This window comes from Danio rerio, chromosome 2 (genome assembly GCF_049306965.1).
Source record: "Danio rerio strain Tuebingen ecotype United States chromosome 2, GRCz12tu, whole genome shotgun sequence".
Lineage (NCBI taxonomy): Eukaryota > Metazoa > Chordata > Actinopteri > Cypriniformes > Danionidae > Danio > Danio rerio.
The window spans coordinates 40,148,243-40,168,779 of record NC_133177.1 but is presented as its reverse complement, the minus strand read 5'-3'; the positions used below and the strand labels follow the sequence as shown (position 1 = coordinate 40,168,779).

At 33.8% G+C, this 20,537-nt stretch overlaps 1 protein-coding gene and 1 long non-coding RNA gene across 3 annotated transcripts in view; one reads left to right on the top strand and one right to left on the bottom strand.

Annotated features, from left to right (window-relative positions):
• copa (COPI coat complex subunit alpha) overlaps positions 1-12,528 on the bottom strand; it is a 29,340-nt gene extending 16,812 nt beyond the window's left edge. Inside the window, exons 1-8 of one of the 2 annotated variants that reach the window (XM_073911803.1) lie at positions 12,260-12,528; positions 10,834-10,996; positions 10,685-10,758; positions 10,149-10,229; positions 9,976-10,052; positions 7,206-7,315; positions 3,548-3,657; positions 3,336-3,435 (exon numbers count right to left, since the gene is read on the bottom strand). In XM_073911803.1, coding sequence (XP_073767904.1) covers positions 3,336-3,435; positions 3,548-3,657; positions 7,206-7,315; positions 9,976-10,052; positions 10,149-10,229; positions 10,685-10,758; positions 10,834-10,972 — 691 coding nt within the window. In that variant the 5' untranslated portion in view covers positions 10,973-10,996; positions 12,260-12,528. 2 annotated transcript variants of the gene reach the window in all.
• A 105-nt stretch (positions 12,529-12,633) lies between these two features.
• On the top strand, positions 12,634-20,498 carry LOC141378476 (uncharacterized). The gene is made up of 4 exons (XR_012393119.1): positions 12,634-13,207; positions 15,579-15,701; positions 16,373-16,531; positions 17,079-20,498. It is a non-coding gene; the product is annotated as an uncharacterized lncRNA (long non-coding RNA).
• The last annotated feature ends 39 nt before the right edge of the window (positions 20,499-20,537 follow it).

Below are 20,537 nucleotides of genomic sequence, written 5' to 3'. Positions count from 1 at the left end.
CATCATACATAAGTTTAATTGTAGAAAATGTACTTGTTTATCTAGTATACTTCAGGGTTTCCCCTATCTTTATATCAGGGGGGCGACCCGCCCTACCAACGGCTTTCCCAGCCCCCTTGAAGTCAAGTTAATTTTATTTTTTTAAAGTGCCAGATCACAACTTTTTAATAGCTGCATGTAATACCTTACTTACACAATGACATGAACGGCTCGAAATTGCGACCATTGTGGTCGCATATGCGCCCGAAATTTAATCTATGCGACCTTATAATATATTTGGAAGCATTTGTGCGACTGCATATAATGGTTGTAGTGTGACCTGTTGATTTTTTCTTTTCTAAAAACGTGCTGAATCGGTCTTCCCTAACACTATATTGGTTCATATTAGCTGTCAATCACTCAAGGCTTTACGCTGTCAGATGACAGGGAGCTTCTGTGACCGAGGGTAATGCAAATGGCTGAAGTTTAAGAAACAAGCGATGAAACATACACAGATTTGCAAACCCACCCAAAGTTACAAGTAATATTGCTGATGAAAATGATCATGCTATGAATGTTGATTCGCAAGCCGAGACCAATCAAGTGTTTTCTGAGAGAGTGCTGAAACACTCGGTGACGATCAGCTGTTTTAATGGCCGGAATCTCGATGCACTGCATTCACTGCGTTAACCCTAACAAAAAATAACTATATTGTTGAAGTGTTTAGACAGCAAAGAGACGCGATGCTGTGTTGCCAACTGTAATTAAAACAAGTGGAAAAAGAATTGTTTAGAGACATGGGTTGTCAGTGTTGCATTTATAAAGGTGCTGCAACAAAGGTTTTGTTTCCATTTCCCTGCTATGGGAGCTAAGCTGAACTGACCTGGGGAATACATTGGTTTGTTAACACGCAACACAAATGTGTTTGTAAGGTTTTACCCGAGAGCTTTTCGCATCTGGAAATAGAAAAATCCGGATTTGCCACTCGTCTTCTTTTAAAAAGAGGATGCAGTTCCAGTACAGTTGGTGTTGATTGTTCTGTCTGTACAGATTTGGGAAGTGTGCGATCAGTGTTCTTCATATACGTTTATTGAGATGACAAAGTAAGTTAGTATCATCAGCAGTACTCTTTCGATTTTTAAAGACGTACCTTAGTCAAAATAATTTAGTTACTAAGTTTACAGTACGCTAATATCACTACAATATTATGGACTGAAAGATCTGCAGTAAATGCTGCTTTTCGCATGTAAACATGTAAACACCGCAATCAAACTGTTACCGTTGTGTAGGATTTTCGCCGCATTTCATGGTAGGGTAGTCTATACACACATGGCTGTTTGATGCTATTCTCTGCACCTACCGAGTGCATTTAAGTTACCGAGAAACACAGAGGTTTTTTCTCCCATCCAGTGTGCAGTATCAAAAATTCCATTAAAACAACACCAGCAGTTCCTCGCATCCGTTTGTCACGGGGGGCATGCATGTTCCCAAACGAAAATGAAAGTGCCAAACTGCAGTTAAAGTTGATAAATTAAGAATAACACGAAATTACACAAAACTCTGGAGTAATTGTGGACAGCGTGGTGACGCAAAGGCCTAATATGTATTTGTTCATGGCCCATTATTGTAGTAATGATTTATTATTGATTAATTATTCATTATTAAGTGAGTGGGAGAAAAATATCCAAACAATAAGAATTAAAGAAAGCAACATTGGCTGCGTACACATAATTTGACATTGTACAAGTGGTTGGTACAACTTTAAGACATTATAATGTTGGAGTTATCCACAGCGTGAGTGAACTTGGTGCAAATGAGTACATTAAAGATCTGGACTTTAGCTGCTGACAAAATCTCCTTGTTTATTGCACAAAGAAATGATCAAGATCCAGAATGATTGCCTTGCTTTGTATAACTGATATTTGATACTGTATTCTGTTCTTGTTTTTATGTTAACTTCTATTCATTGGATTACCCAGTTTTAAAGGGCCATGAAAACCCCTCGTTTCAGCAGGGTGTTTTCACACCTCTACTTTGGAAAAAGTCAGAAAAGTGGGCGTGTCCAGCTCTGTTTAGAGGGGAGTGTCGGAGGAACTAAAGTGGGAGGGTGTGGGAGTGTCTATTTGGGCACGCGCGAGTTTCAGTCAAAATACACACAGGAGAAAGTGATGGTGTTTAACCTACATGGACATATGTAGTCGAATTATTTGCCAAATTATTAAATGTTCGACTTTAACTGCAGTTTGGCTCTTTCATTCAGGGAATTCATTCATGCCCCTCACGACAAACGAGATATTTGATTCGAGAGAACTGATCTAAGTGTGTATTTTTCATGCAATGTTTGATACCGCACGGCGAATGAGAGAAAAAAAATAACTCAGCATTTCCCGGAAACTTAGATGCACACGGCAGGTAGCGTCAGAAAGCCGCGTGTGTTATTCCGGTCACAAAATGCGGTGCTAACATGTTTAGTGCAATAGTTAACTTAATTCGATACGAACAAACTGAATAAACAAAGAGCACTGGTAGCTCACTTACCAAATCTGTAGAGACAGGACAATCACCAGCAACTAGAGCCGCGTCTTTATGAAGAGAAGACTACAAGCGAATCCGGATTTCAGCGTTTGCAGATGAGAACAGCTCTCAGGTAAACAATAATCCTCCTTAGACACGCAAGTTATTGTTGTTGAGCGTCGCGTACACTGTTAATCCACACGTGATCCAGATGAGCTCTCACAGAGAGAAAATGAAAACGAAACTTAATGGCAGCAAACTATAAAAGCAACACTTCACGCTTGTTTTGCCAACCCAACGTGGCGTCTCTGTGGTGTAACACGGTGACCCTAATGAATATTAATGAAGTTGCACAATAGAGCGCGCTGATTGGTTTGACCCAAGCCTTACTCATGCATTAATGCATCACACTGTAAGACGTAATAAGACTCACTCTGGCACAGACGCCCAGTCTGCACGCTGGAATACAACGCTATTATGTCATGACCGTGACGCAGCTTCAAAAATTCATTTCAAACCGGAAGTACGAATTTGCTTGAAATAACGCAAAAACAACCAATTTACAATTTTTTGTGAAATATAGGTGTCCTAATAGTGTTTTTAGCAGTGTGGGACACATATACGACTGTCAACAGCTCAAAAAATGTGTTTTGGTGTTTCGTGACCCTTTAAGAGACCGCAGGGGAGGGGGGTGGGGGTGTTTGAATTAATACGTTTCATTATATAGTTTTTTCAGCCTGTATGTTTTGTAAACAATTAATTAATAATAATAATAATAAAAAAATTAAAGAAAGAAAAAATTCTGATCAATAACTGACATTTTTCCATACAATTAAACATACCATTCATCCTCCAAATCTTCACCTGCCGGTCATCGGCTCCTGACACAATAAGAGGCATGCTAGGATGGAAAGCTGCCCAGTTTACGCCTCGATCATGACCCTGAGACCAGAGAAGCAGAACATAAACATTCGTTCAATCCAACAACAAACTTCTTTCATTCAAACCCAAAAAACTGGAGGTGTTTTTAAAGCTCTACAGCCACGTTTTTTACCTCCAGAACATGTTTGACTACTGCATCAGAGGCTCCAAACAGGTCGACACCAGAGATGCCGCGCACCTCAGTGTCCACAGCACCCGGAGATAAGTTCTTCTTTCTCAGACCTGGAAGCAACATTTACAGTCCGACACACACAGGGGACCCATTTACAAATTACACAGGAACACCCACAAAGCAGGGAGGGAAGAGAGAGAAACACCGTTAAAACTGCTGCTTTAAAATGCATTTGTGACAGTAAAAACAAACATTTTGTTGGGCTGCTAAACATAAGCTGGTGCTTGAGAACACAAAACACGACATACAGCCTCCATTAGGTCTAAACCCGAGTTAAACGATAGATCACTTAAAAATGTCCCCTCAATTTGGTTAAAACCTGTTTGAATATCCTTTCTCTACTGAACACAAGAGACAACACTGAAGAGTTTTGGAAACTGTAGCCACTGAATTCCATAGTATTTATTCTTTTCAAACCATATATATAAATGGCAACCGTTTACCAACATCCCTCAAAGTATCTTAATTTGTGTTTAACAAAGAAAAAATACCTCAATGCTCTAGATTTGTCATTTTTAAGTGAACTATCCCCTTTAAGGTAGCAGAGCAAAGTTAACAAACAAAACAAAGACAACAATCATTCAAAACACAACAGCTCAATTGTGATTACTCAGAGATCAATATATTTTCCCATTTGGTTGGATGAGTGTAAATCAACAGCAGAAAGATATGATTGGCTGAACTCAGGTGAGAAAAGAAAAGGAGAGCAGACTGTGTGTCTGAAATCTCAGCACTCTAAACGGTTGCTAAATGAATAGAAGTCCAACAAAAGCTGCACTAGAAATCAATGCACAGGTGTGGATGTTTCCAGAGGGAGCTGCACAGGAAGTGAGCAGGGATGGATCTGACTGGTGGATTGATGGGGTGGAGCGTGTCGAAATGTTCTCTGGAGGGGCGCTGGATGTTAGAGGAGTGACGAAGACTTTAGTTAAGTCATGCATCTGTTACTGAATATTAAAATGCATTTATAGATGGATTATGATCATGCATTTATGTCTTAAAAGTTTATACTGTATATGTACATATGGAAAAGAAATTAAGAAAAATGTAATTAATTCTCAGTTTCTCTGAATTTATGATTCATAAGTCATGGGTTTCAGTAAAAAAAAAAAATGTAATTATGTAAACTACTCGTGCCACTCATTCAAATGTTAAAACAGGGTTTCAAGAAGTCAAATTTAAGACTCGTTTAAAGAAAAATTTAAATGACATTTAAGATATTTTTAAGACCATTATGAATTTTAGACTTACACAAGACTAAATGCTAAGGACTTTTTTTAATGGCCCAGTTAAAACGTACAAAAAACAAATGTTATTGTAAGAAAGATACTTGAACCATTGGCAAATAGAGTTAATAAATAAGCTTTTGTTAAAGCTTTTATTGAGATAGAATGTTAGTGATTGGACAGGTTTTAGTCTGATATGGGTAGCTTTACATGGAAAATTGGAAAATTAAGACATATTAAAAATGATTTAAGACCTAAATTGCAATTTTCAGTTAATTTAGAAAATTTCGATTTTGATAAGACATTTTAAGATCCCGGGGACACCCAGTAAAATAAGTCATATAATCTATTTTCTTTGGCAAACTACTTACTCCCAGGGCCGTTTATATCCAAGTTGATATTTAGCAGCACCATCTTGGCGTTTCATAACATCTAATTTTATGAGGTGCGTCATTAACCCAATGCTCAGCTCCCAACCTACATAAAAGACTTAATTAGATTTACTTTCTGAAGCCTGATTAATACTCTACGTGTTTGCTAGTTTGCTTGAGTGCACGCGGCGAATGTGACATCATCACCGTGTTTGCAGAGGTCCGCTTTGGGTGCGTGCAACATAATTTCAGCTAGCGGAGCGCCCATTTTTTTTTTTTTTTTAAGACTCGAGCGTACAGTTCACCCGGCACAGAGTTTGATTTGAGTGGAAAAGTGGAGACCCAGGAACACAATTATAGAATATGTTTTTCCACTATTTATATGTTTTACACTGATGTATATATTACAATTTTGAATTTAAAAAACTAGAATTAAAGGAACAAATTATTTCTTTGATAACTGGAAAGAAATATTTAAACCTATTGGTAGGTTATATACTGATAATATATTGATGCCCTGTTTTTCTAGGCTTTACTGGTGATAATGGTGAGATATGTAGGACCATTATTGCCTTTTTATAATATCAGTAGGACAGAAACAAGGCAGACAGTAAACAAATCAATTGTGGAGCAGGTTATATCTAAAAAAAAAAAAAAAAAATTAAAAAACATCTGCATTTTTTAGGAAGTGTACTTTTTTTGCTTATAATAAATTATTGCCATAATAAAAAATATATATGTGGAGCATCCAGTGTTCTGTATTTTAAAAAGCTTTAAACAGTAAAACTATCCGAGATATGAACAAAAGCAAGTGATGCATCAAGATATGATTAAACAAAAATCTTAAATAGTTATAAAAATCCTTGTAATCATTCAATTAATTTATAAAAATAATAAAAATAAATAGTTTAAAAATCTTGAATAATATTAATGATATAATGTAGTTCTGGAAACTTTCTACGTCTCTGTTTATCCATCTGATTTTACAGTGTTTCTTTTGACTGCACACTGCTGTTTTAAAGAATATCTCAACAGCAAAAGGTATAAAAGCCTTGTCTATTTCGTGAGGTGAGTGCGCAGTCAGCGGAGGTCTGCGACGCAGCACCAAGTGAAGGTATAAATCAGCCTTGAGAGCACAAAACTGACTGTTTTAAATTCAGAAAAGTCAAGAGATCAATATTTGTTGAATAACCTTGAACAAAGAATTATTCTGTGATTTTCAGAAGAAAAGTTGAAAATACATACTGTTTTAAAGCATTATTATCAGATTCAGACCTTTATAGAATAAAACAAATCCTTACTAAAACCAGTAACTAATAAAACAAGTAAATCCAGCAAAACTGAGAATTTAATTCATTTTTTCCCATAATTGGTTACATATACAAAGTAATATTATTTATTCATTAATCCTTTTTAAATAAATTAAAGTGAGTGTTAAAGCTAAAATGGTAAAGAACTACGGTGTTATATTAAACAATGCAATATACAAACTGTAATATATATTATAATTACATTTAAAATCTTTTAATTATTCATGCAGCAATACATCAATTTCAAACTTTCACACGAAAAGAAATAGATAGAGCAAAAACTTTATATATTTAGTGTTTAGTAATGAGTATTTGTTGTCAGTCAGTGCAGAATAAAGCAGTTTTAAAGGTTAATAAGCAGGAAAGCAGAGGACACAGACATAAACAACCTTAAAACATGCAGAATCTCAAAAACACCTCTAACATTCACCTGTGTTATGAATGAATTGTTCCATGAAAGCATCACCTAAGTGATGTTATCTTCCCAAGGATATATCGATCAAATCACAAGACAAACATTAGAGGTATTTTTGCTTTGAGCCCACAGAGTTTTGTTCTCTACACAATGTAAAAAGAGGACATGAGGAAGACAATGACATAAAGCTGCCTTCATCTTCCTCCATCTTCTCTTTCTGCATTCCCACCTCCCCAACCTTCCCAAAACACTCAATCCTGTTCCAAGCCTCCTCACCGGAAATATCCCACACGCGCACAGTCTGATCCAAGCTTGCCGACACCACCAGGTCCTCAGAGGGATGGAACTGTGCGCACATCACATAATGATTATGTCCCGTCAGCACACTACAGAGAAGAGACAGCACAGATGGAGAGAAATGTTTTAGTGCTTTGAGAGAAAACATTTTTGACAAACATTTTGTTCATAAAATGGGAAATTTTAATACCTTTAAAAATGAATTAGCACGTACAAGTATGTATGATATGAATTAGAAACCTTACAAAAGACGAACATTAATTTAAATGTACATCATTCCTAATGAGTTATAAAATAACACTACACTTAAAAAAAAAATAAAAATAAAAAATAAAAATCACAGAGGAGTAAATAGTTGGCTTTAATGTTTTTTTTAATCCATTCTGTTGATCTCAGAGTCGGACAACAACACTTAGCTTGATTATTGAATCATATTAGACTTTTTTAGAACCCGTTTTGATAATGGTCCTAATTAAAGCTGAACTCTCCCCAGTTAGCAAAGACTTCTGGCCCAGATTTGGCATAAAGCTGACACATCAGGCATTTATTCAGCACTGGCATACAGCTTGTGGGCCAAACATGGCCTGGGTTTGGCAGAGGTGACACAGTCTTTAAGGGGGTACACAATACTTAGGCCATATAGATAATGTAGTATTTGACCCACATGTTAATAATTGATATGTGGGCCATGTATGTTTGGCCAATCTTGACCCACATTTAAAAAAAATAATAAATAAAAAAATAATATATATATATATATATATATATATATATATATATATATATATATATATATATATATATATATATATATATATATATATATATATATATATTTATATATTTATTTATTTATTTAATTAATTAATTTTTTTTATAAAAAATAAATCAAATAAATCAAAAATTAAATAAAAAAATGTAAAAATAAAATAAAATAAAATCTACCAATCAGGTCGCTTTGGCAAAAAGCAAGCTCATAGTGTGCGCCTAAATCAAAATTAAACCAAATCCCTTTTTTTGTCACATCATCAGCAGCAAAAAATTGAAAAGACAAAATACAACGACATACAACAGCATACTCCCAAAAAAACAGAACAATGTAAAATTGGCAGTGTTGACAGCGATGTGTACAATGAATAGGTGTATACATAATCGTAGGCAGTATTGTTTTAAGTATTAAAGTACAATGCTTCATGGGTTTATCAATTTCATTGCAGTCGTGATACATCAACATATCTGGCCCATTTAGGCCCAGTTATGGTTTATTAACTTGGCTGAGATTTGGGCCAGTTACAGCCCATGTTTGGCCCTTGTCTGGAAGCCAGACTTGGTCCAGTGATGTACCATAAATCACTGCAGCATGTGGGCCAAGCAAAAAATGATTGTGTGGGCCAGAGATGCTATGTGGGTTACATTGTCTGTAGTTACATTATGTACCAAGACTGACAGAAACGGATAACATTTCTGCTGTAACATGGCTGCAATAAACACAATGACATCACACAATACAAAAAAATATTCACCAGCTAGATTAACAGTGCTGCGTAATATCATTTCTTGGCTACAAGCCATGTTACAGCAGAAAAGTTATTCCTAGAGTATAGTTCTGGCTTAGAAAATAGCAACTTTAAAATTTTAAATTTAGCCACTTTAGTGGGAAATCACGCTTTTGCACGGTTCAATGAAACTAAACCTAGTGTGAGCACAGCCTAAAAAAACTGCATGTCTGGTGGTGGTGTGAAGAAACCCCCTCATGATTGTGAAGCGCTTTGGGTTTAGGCCATACACAATAAATGTGCTATATAAATAAACATTACATGTCACAACAGAAGAGTAGTTAAATAGGAAAATGACCAAAATAGGAAAATAAAAAACTCTTTTTTTGCTTTTTGGGAGTGAGATGCCAATGTTCTAATCTGTATCATGATTTATTTTTTTCATCACTAATTTAGGTGCTTTCACCAGACCCGGAAATCAGCTGAATAGATTAAAAAAAGAAATTCACAGCGCACAGCTAAAACTCGACTATATTAAGCCGCCTTTCCACTGCACACGACAAACGACAAGCAACAGACCGGAAGTCATTCATTTCCAATGGAGAGCAGTCCGGGAGCTGCGTTGAATTCCGATCATCTCCGTATGCGGAAAATTCGGATCCGAATTGAACTGCGGATCCGTTGAAATACTTGAACTCCTGCGACTAGACCGTATGCAACCTGTCGACCGGATATGATGTATTCCAGTGTTGTCCAAGCAGATCAGTGCGTGCAAGATGAGAAATATGAGTTTATTTGGTTATTTTTTTAATTATAAAAAGTCTATATTAAAAGAAAAACTTTTCTGTTCATAAATGTAAGAAAGAAATAAGAAAATATATTTTTAATGTTGTCTCCACATTCCCTCCAATATTTTAGCAGTCCATGAGTTTCTAGTATTCATTCATCCATTAAACCATGTAAACGCACAGAGAATAAAGGCTTTTGCTTTTGCCCTCCTTTATTTCGGACACCGTGAGAATCAGCTTCTCTCCCCCGTGGTGCACGACAACACTGAAAATACAGTGCGGCTGCCACAAGGGAGCGTATTCCGACAGTTGTGTCCAAATGTTGTGTGCAGTGGAAAGGCGGCTTTAGTCTAAGTGACTTGTACAATAAGCCTATGACAACCAACAATTTCCTTTTAATAAACTGTAAAATGCAAGAATACTTTGCATTTCCACTAGTTATACTAAACCTTTACACAAACTCACCAGACACACGTCCTGGACTGCCAGTTCCAAATACGAATAGTCTGATCATCTGAAGCACTCAAGATCCAGGGGTACTCCTGAAGAAGGTAAATAGATGTTTATCTCTTGAGGCATTTATTAAGTAAACATTACTGAAAATTATTAAATTGCATCACAAAGTTGACAGAACTCACATGGTGGAAGAATGTGGTGCGAATGTAGTCAAGATGTCCAAGAAGAGTGAAAAGACATCGACGCAGCTTGTAGTTCCAAACCTAAAAAAGAAACAAGATTTATTTATGAAATTTATTTATTTATTTACTCAATTTCAGTTCAATTTCATCATTCAAACAGTCTCATTTAAATAAAATATTGACATTAATTTACCACTTGTTTTTTTAAATAGTCAGCTTACAAAAATAATCATATTTAAAATAATAAAAATAATAATATACAGTTTTATAAATTTCAGCAAAAATGGATTGTAAAAGAAGACAACTAATTTATTGGTCAAAGGGAAGTCAAATTTTGCTGATAAATTTCTATTATTTTTGTAATTATATTTAAATCAAATGCCTTTAAAAATGAATTTGTAAAAATATACTAGTAATACGATGTACTATTCATTGACAGTCATGATAATGTGCTTTGACATACCAGTGGGAACTTATTGAATGATGGAATCTAACATTGAAATTTGTTTATTAAAAACAATACGGAAGGACCAAACCTTGATCTTGTAGTCATCTCCTCCAGACACAAACAGAGGCTGCTGCTTATGAAAGTCAATACCTCTGACTGGACCTAAACCAATTCACAAAATCATAAGTGCTCAGCAAAATGACTATGAATCATAGCTATTGATCAGCTATTTCATACCATCGTGTTCATCAAACTTGTCGATTAGAGTGCACATGCGATAATCCCACAGCTGGATGACACCATTGTGCAAACTAGCGAGTATCCAGGGCCGCTTTGGATGGAAACTCAGCCCTGTAGAAGATGACAATGTTTTCATTAATGTAAGAGACAAATTTTTTGACTTTTCATGATAAATTTTTTTAGTCTAGTGGAAGAAAAAAAACAAGATCAATTTTAAGTTTGTTATTTTGCATCTGTTCATACGTTTATAAATGGCATTTTCTCTCCTGCACCGAGCCATACGTGTCCCCTTTACAAACAAAATAATAATAACTTCCTGGCTTTTCACAATAATTATTAAAATTACGCAGTGATAGAAAAACACAGCTTTGTAAAAAATTATAAACAGAAAATTATATATAATTAATAATAGGGATACTCTGATCAGGATTTTTGGAGCAGATACTGAGTACCGATTCCTCTTCATGGTAATTGGCTGATACATTTCAATGCTTCAAGCTTTAAATAACTTTAACGTTACATACAGCACATTTTCCCTTAAAGTACGATACTTAAGTGGAGATCTCTCCTTTCCTTAGAGAACAAATGAAGGATGTCGCATATAATCCCTCAAACATGTCTCATACTATTTAGTGTGGACAAGTCACGGTCAGAAGCAGTTTTAGAGAAAATTATTGCTTAAACAGATAAAAACATTTAGAAGAAAAATGCAAACAAAGCAATTTGGAAACAAACATTATATATAAAATATATATTGTGCAGCTCTAGTTTTAATAAACATATAATAATGGTAAAGTTGGTTTTATATTCACACATATGCACTTTCTTCTTAATCATATAATTTCAGAAAAAGTATTCTTTGCAGATTCTAAATAGTGAAATCACATTAGCAGCCAATGACTATCAAAGTACAAAATCGTTCATAGTCAGTTAAATAGAGCTAATGCTGTATTGAAGTCATATTTCAACCTGATTTCATGCTGATTAGTCAAAGGTTTTAAAAGAGATTGTTGTCACTGTTCAAAAATGAACAAATGTAAAACCAAGTTCACCTCAATAAACATTATTACAAAACTAAAAATATGTTAGCAATTCTTAATGTAATCGATTCACCTGTGCCTTATCTTATAAAGACAGTCAAATGAACAGTGTATTCGGAGAGAATCATGAATACACTCATTAAATCTTATTATTATCATTATCATCTATTCTTTATTTAAAATGACAGTCTTGGCAAATTATTGTCATGACTAAAACGAGAGATGAAAATCTCTACTGCGGCGTCTGGACGGCTAACTAAAGTTAGCGCTTTGCTAACGCTGAATGCCATACAGTGTTCAAAATGTTCTAAACCAAATCATTGCTGAAAAAAACAACAGATTATATCCTACACACATTAAGAATATAAAATTTGAAAATTTACAAAACAATAGGCCTCAAGAAATACACCACACAGGAGTAAAGTGAAGCTAGCAAGCAAGAGCGGATATCATACCTTTCACTCGGGCCGACTTTGTCTCAAATTTGGTCAACATCTCCACTGATAATGTAAAATTAACAGGAATGTGTTATGTGTGAAGATATTGATCCGTTTATGCGAATTAGAAGCCTAAAATCATCCCCCGGTAGGAAGGGACTTTGCGTGTTTGATTCTGCAGCTCCACTTCCGTAGCTGACACGTCTACTCAATCCACTCAACACGGGCCTTGGCTTGCTCTCGTGCGCGAGCAAATAAAGTTTTTACGATTCAAATGCCAGCATCGCAAGCTCCACGTCACAGAGGCTTCGTCATCCTTTATCCACAAGCACAATTTTTCCCCACATAATTATATCATTTGGCACAACAAAGATAACAAAAATAAGTCCATTTACTTAAATAATTGGGTAAAAATAATATAGTTTATTTTAGACAATTATTTATTAACAGAGCAGTGCCTTTTAAACATGTGGATTTTTTTGTCCCATTATAAATACCCAATTACAGCTAAAGAATTAGCATGATATTGATTTTGGAGTAATCCCTTCTGGGATTATTATGCTTATGAGGGGATATGACAATCAGTCTCCCCAGGTTGTGCCACATCTAAATGTGTTAAAAACAGCTCTTGGTAAATTACTATTTACCACAAAGCCAAATAACAAAAATAACCGCTCTGTTTCAGCGAGAGATAATCTCTTGAGCCAATGCTGTCTATTATTGGAACAGGTATTAACTGGAAAAGAGTATGGACTTTACCTCAGAGACAATACATAGGTGCTATCCTACAAAGTTTTTTTTTTTTTTAATGAAGGTTTATTTCTGAAGATTTTGATGTAAATTGCAAAACTGTAGATCACCAAACTGAAGATCTGTCTCACCTTTTTTGGAATTGTGAGTAAACCAAAATTTATTGTAAAAATGTATTAGGTATATTTAGTGGTATAATTTCTGATGTTATGTTAAAATATGAAAATGTTATTTTAGGATATAACTATAAGAATCAACATCCAGATGTTTTTTATTTATTTAATTTTATCATATTTTTGACCAAATATTTTATACACAAGTATACATTTTGTAAGCGTAAACAACCTTTCTTTCAGGTTTTTCTTGAAGATCTAAATCGTTATATGTCTTTGATTTCTGAATGTAACACGAAAGCTGTAAAAACTGTGAATCTGTTTAAAAGATACATTTCTGTTTTGCTTCCTGGCATGTAATGTGATATAATGTAATTTAAATGTTTCATTTTGTTTTAATAATGAAAAAAAAATGTATTAGTCATTTTCTGGAAGAATAAAATCCATTATGTTTAGAAATCTGTTATTATGAGCAAGTATGAATAAGGAGGGTTGCATTTTCTTGATTTTTCATCTTTAAAGAATACTTTCAAAGTTAACTGGATTAGGTACTTTATAAGTAACCCAAACTCAGTTTGGAATTTTATCCTCAATTACTTTTTTTTTTAAACTGGGAGGTCTCCCTTTTCTATTGATTTGTAACTATAATATTGCTAGTATCCCTTGTAAATTATCCAATTTTCATAAGCAAAGCATTACTTGCATGGTCACTAATTTACAAATGTGCAAAGCAGTGGCACAGTAGGTAGTGCTGTCGCCTCACAGCAAAAAGAGCGTTGGGTCGCTGGTTCAAGCATCGACTCAGTTGACATTTCTGCGTGGAATTTGCATGTTCTCCCTGCGTTTGCGTGGGTTTCCTCTGGGTGCTTCAGTTTCCCCCACAGTCCAAAGACCTGTGGTACAGGTGAATTGCGTAGGCTTAATTGTCTGTAGTGTGTGAGTGTGTGTGAATGTGTGTCTGGATGTTTCCCAGAGATGGGTTGCGGCTGGAAGGGCATCCGCTGCATACAAAAAACTTACTGGATAAGTTGGCAGTTCATTCTGCTGTGGTGACCCTGGATTAATAAAGGGACTAAGCCGACAAGAAAATAAATGAATGAAATAATTACAAACACTTTTTTTTCTCTCATCAGTATTTTATCTGGAACTATCAGGACATTTTGTATAAAAGCAAATCTTTATTTTTAAATGGTTATTTAACAGTTATTTAATTCAGAAGGTCTTCTCTTAAATTATAAAGAGTTTTTTTTATAAATATAACTCCAAAAGAATTTGCCATTGTAATGGATGCAATTCCTAAAAGCAGGTTTAATGCTTTTGAGAGGCCATGATGGAGTATCCAGTGTTTCATCTGTTCCATTGCACACTGAAACTTCAGTAGGAAAAAAAAAATTTGTCACAACCTTCCTCACGTAAATACAAAATCAGGTCTCTCTTTCAAATGGAAATTGTAACAATTCCATATGTGAAGTTTTTTTTTGATGGACCAGATTCAAGGGAAAAAAGTTTGGTGTTTGTCTGTAAAATATGTAATAACTAACAAAATGAGAGAATTTGCATTTCAACTGTTTCACAGGTTTTGCCCAGACAAAACATTTCTGAAAAAATTTGATTCGGAAAGCTGCTCTTTCTGTAATATACCCAGTGAAACTGCTGATCATATTTATTGGAATTTCCATCATACACAATGCTTTTGAACTGAACTTTCTTTGATTATTCATGTCAAAATACTATTGGGATTCTCGTTATCTTTTAGGGATATCCGTTTTTTATAGTCCTGATGATAAAAGTAAGAAATATTTCATTAATAATTAACCTCCTTTTAATTCTTGCAAAATTCAATATACACCAAATTCTCTCAACGTATACCTTGTTTTATTGTTTTGAAAAGGAACTTCAACAGTAGATTAGAGCTTTTGCTTCCTCTAAAAATCTTAAAGCTATTACAACTGTTAACTTTTTTCCTTTTAAGTTTGTTTGACACATGATTTTATATTTATTTTTTCTCTTGTATGTGCTTATTTAATTGTTTACTTCTCTGTAAAACCCATGTACACTCTACATAACAAATCTGTATGATGCTGCTATTGTTACCCTGACATTATTAAAAAAAATAAATCAATCAAAATGATTCGTCGTTTTCATAGGCAGGCTCTTATATGTTGGATTCTTCTAAACAAACCATTTTTCTCCCTATTAACAAATAACTAATATGGAATAATAAAACTCATTTATAAGAACAAATCAATATCTTATATATTAGAACACTAGTATTTTCACCAGCTGAAATAATTTAAATTATTTTAAGTCAGTTGTTTTATATTGTACTGTGTCATTAGAAAATATTAGCTTACGTTTTACTTTGCTATTTATTGTAATAATGCAGTGTGATTTTTGTTTAGGAGTTTGACAGCAGCCAATGTTGCTCCACATCAGATAATTCAGGTGAACTGAAGAACATCTCCAAAGACACGTCAAGAAGCCTGCCTGCAAAGCTTCTGGAAACTGAAAAATTATAGATTTGTGTAAATTTGCTTTATATCGAATTATACAGTTTTGATTATACATACTATTTCATGTTGAATTTGCTTTTATTAATTAATCTTTTTAGATATAATGTATTATTTTATTTTACTTTATTGTATAGAATTTGTACTATTCTAATAATGTGTAATTCATTACTTTTTATAAACTGTTTTTGTTAACTGTTGTAAAATTATTTTTAATAAAGGCGATACATTTATTGATAATACATCACTCATTATATTCTAAAATAGACATTGCAAGTTTGAGCTTACTTACCTCTAGGTAACTAGTTTTTTCACTCCATAAAATTATGATCAGTTATATACAATAAATAGAAGCGTTATTGTATTTCATAGGCCGAAGCCTGTATTTTGAGACACAAAGTTGTGACTACATTGCTCTCTTGTGGCTTAAACTGAAATATATTTTATTTTTAGATATTATATACAGGTTTTGATACAGATTAATTTACTATGTGCCTGAAAAATAAGACGTATAAGCATACAAAATAGAATATAAACATACAAAAGTTATTCGAACAAAAAATAAAAATTGCTATTATTTATATACTAAAACGATAGCGTTACATGGACCGCAATCCTTAACAGAATTATTATTATTAATATTATTATTATTATTATATTCTGCACTAATTCTTCATTGTTTCAAGGAAATCTCGCACTGCAATCGAATATGACGGCGCGGTGGCGTTGCTGTGGTTACTACAGTCAGTGGCGTTCTACAAAAAGAATGTGTTCGAAAAACCGTCGATGACGTTGAGAAGCTAGTGTGACCTTCATTAAGTGTCTGGCCATCGCTGATATTAGCGGTAGGTAAAGATCTTTCTTAAAGTATAATTTTACATTATTAGGCTATATTTGGTTGTTTTGCCGTGCTTTCGGTGAAGGACACCGAATGATTTTAGTGTTTTTCTCGGGCATATCGTTTCATATCGCGTTGTCAGGTTGGTACACCGGTATATTTGTGTTTGTTTGTACGCTTCATTTTGTATAATGCTATCTTGTTTAACATTTGCAGATTGTTATTGGTTAAATCATGAGATAAATTGATCTGTTATAATGTATTTGTAATGTATTACTGTTGTGTTATTTATTTGTCATTTATGCTGTCGGCCTGTTCAACATTTGTAGCTTTTGATTGTTATTTGTTCTATTGACAGTTTTACTAATTATTGTAACACATTTACCTGTTCTAAGTTTAAAGATTGTCATCTTGTAGAGTATATATTTATAGCTGTGAAATGCTATTTGTTAGTGTTAGAACAGAACCAGACTGGAGACAATGGTAGATGAAACTTCCAAAGAATGGTATTAAGTTTTATTAATGACTTCATGTCTTTCTATTATATTTTACAGATTGGAATGGACCACATGAAGAAAAAAGGGAATTACACACCTCAGCAAAGATTGGAAATTGATGGTCAGGAATATATTTTAAAATCCAGATGGACGGGTGCATCGATGGACGTCCTTCCAAGATGAAAGATGAGTGGTTCTCAAACTTTTTCACCTCAGAAAGAAGTTTTCTCTCCAAATACTACCAAATGACATAGAAATATAGTAGCGTAAAAGACCTAATTAAACAGCCACAGGTCTGCACAGTTCAAAAACAAGGCAGATTTAGTCTTAAAAACAATATCAGCCACTTTAAACGTTATAAATTGAACATTAACACTGTACTGTGCTCACATTTAAGTAAAAATGCGTTGAAAAGTTCATCAAAATGGGTACTGTTCGTAATAAGTAAAACAAGAAATAAATAAAATGCTGTACACTGTAAAAAAAAAATCTGAAAATAAACATTTAACAAAATCACATGCAAAAAAATCTGTAAATATACAGAACATACTTTACGGTCAAAATTCATTAAATTACAGTTTATGACTGTTGATAATTTGCATTTAAACTGTGAAAAAAACAGATTATTTTAAAGATTATTACTGTAATTATACAGGTTATTAATGCAATTATACAAAGTAATGTGATTATAAGGATTATTACTGTAATTATACACATTAATTAATGGAATTAAACTTATTAATGTATGTAATTATGCATGAAACCTCTAAATTTTCCATATATTTTCCAATTTTAACATACATTTAAATTAGAAGAAAATATTTTAAAGAATGATTTAAAAAGATTAGGTACAAATGATTGGTATTGTCATTAAACACTGTAAATATAACTATAAAATATAATACAGTTTAACAAATATTTTTTAAGGATATGTAGATTAAACCCAAAATCAGTTAGCTTGAAAAAATACAAAATTGTTATACGTTTCGTTTTTATTTATTCATTTATTATTATTATTTTTTACAAATAACAAATTTGGTTATCGTTTAATAACAAAAACAAGGTTAGTGTCATGTGAGGATGCCTGCACAACAATGTTGAGGATTAAATAGCAGTTTATTAGGAGAATCGTCTTGCAATTAAAGGTTGAAACAGGAACAAACAGGTCCATACAGATAATCCCAAGCGTACAGGTGGCAAACAAAATAACAAAGAAAAAGGGTCAAGCGCGGCAAGTCAAAGGGAAATGCTTTGTAATGCTTAAACAGTTTAAGACTCAGCAATGATGTGTGTGTGCGGAGTTTATAGTCCTTGAAATCAGTTCATATTGATCAGGAACCCGGGTGTGTGAGGTGCATGCTAGTTCATTAAAGTCGCGTTTGTAGTTTTCCAGCGATCCACAGCCACTCGATCACTGATGATCGTAATAATTAGCATAGTAACATTGTTAGAGTAGTAAAAGATATTGTATAATTTACAGTGAATGCATTATATGCAGCCTACGAACAATAGGCTGTTATTTGACATTATTAACTTCACGTTAATCTTCATATGATTACTATCTTCACTAAAACAATTTGCCTGAATTTTAGTTTTCCTATTTTTACAGGAATAGTCTTTAAATATTACCATAAAATTACATGTTACTCTCTGAAAATACAGAAAATATCCTTTAAAAACAGAAAAATAACGTAATACAAAAATACAAGCAATAACTGTAAATTTAATGTTAGAATTTTTTATTACAGAACATATCTGTAAAACAACAGGTATTTCACTGTATAATGAAAAAAATGGAAATTTCTGTAAAAAATACAGACAATTACCTGTAAAATAACGTTTATTTTTTTACAGTGTACGTAAAGGTAAAGTATTAGCATATACATTTATATACCTCAGAAATTTCTATGTTATCATATTTTAATCATATGTTAACCATTTTTGACACATTTTGAAATATATGTTGCATGTTCATATAACATATTTGTATGGGGGAGACCAGGGATAGTTGTACTTTTATATTTCTCTATATTTCTTTAAGATCTTAAGTTATTAATGTGCTATTAAATGGCATATAAGTTATTTTTTGCAGCCCAAACAGAAAATGTGAACACTGTTTTCAGACAGGAGGAGTGAAAGGTTACAATTCACCCCACAGTCTGGGTTAGTTATGTGGTGGGGGGCATAAGAAATTTAACTAAACACCTTAAACGACTACGCCACCCGGTTATGCCAGGAATAATAATAATAATAATAATAATATTTAACAGGCACCTAGGTTCGTAGCCAAAGTAGGGTGAGCATGGAGATGTAAAATCAGAAAAAAGCACTTTATTGATATACAAAAGTTAAAAGCATGCAAACTTCTTTTTAACATGAGCCTATTACAAAACAAAACAAAAATAAAAGACAACAATAATCCAAAACAATAGAGCGGGGTCCCAGCGGAAGTTTGCAAGTGTCCACAACACCAAGGAATACACACACACACAAACACACGCACACACACACAGCCCCTGTGAAAACATAGCAAACTTATTTCACATAGCAAAATTTGCTTAGCACAGCACTCGGTGTATACACACACACCCCAATACAATGCACCCAAGCTGAGTCCCCCCCCCCCCCTATAAACCAAATAGGTTTCAAAGAAAATACACAGAAGACAGATACAAAACAAAGATAAACTATCAAAGAAAAATATAAAAATCACAACCAAAAAAGTAACAATTTAGAATAGACCTGAACAGAAAGGAAAAATTAGCAAAAATCACTCGAATGCATAACCAAAACAAAAATCACAATACAAATATAACAATTGTTATAGAACAATTACAAAGAAACAAATTACAAAATTAGGCTCCGGCAAAACAGCAGCGCTGCCACCGCAGTTGTCAGACTTGGTCACCAGTCATTATAGAATCCCTTGTGCACAGTCACCTGTTGTCACAAAGCCACAAATTACAATAAAAAAAACTAAATCAAAACAAACAAATGCTCTGCTGCCATACATACCGTACAGGGGTCTGTACTACGTACCTCGCTTAAATGATCTAAGATGATTTGGCAGATCCTGGATCTTTTAATCTTGATAACTGATCTCTCGCTAATTCGGTTCTTCAAACAAGTTCGCGAATCAGATTAGAATGTCTAGATAAACTGATCTGAGATCGCTGCGTGTGTTGTGAAGGACAGATCTATCGATCCTCGAAATCATGATCAGCAATCGATTGGCTGACGGCACAGCAGCGTAATGACATCATCTGATTAATATTTAATTATCCATGTGCGCAAAATTACATCAAATTAGCAGTAACGGTTTGTTAATTATGACACGCAATAACCTTCCACATTTGTTGTGAGCTGCAGGCTTTACACTTTCATGTGTCAGAGTATTCATCATGTATTTCAATGCATATCAATGTATTTAGTTCTACATTTAGAAAAGATTTTCTTTATTATAGTAGCCGTTTTTTTAATCGCTGTATGGAATAACTGGATGTTTACAAAAGCATT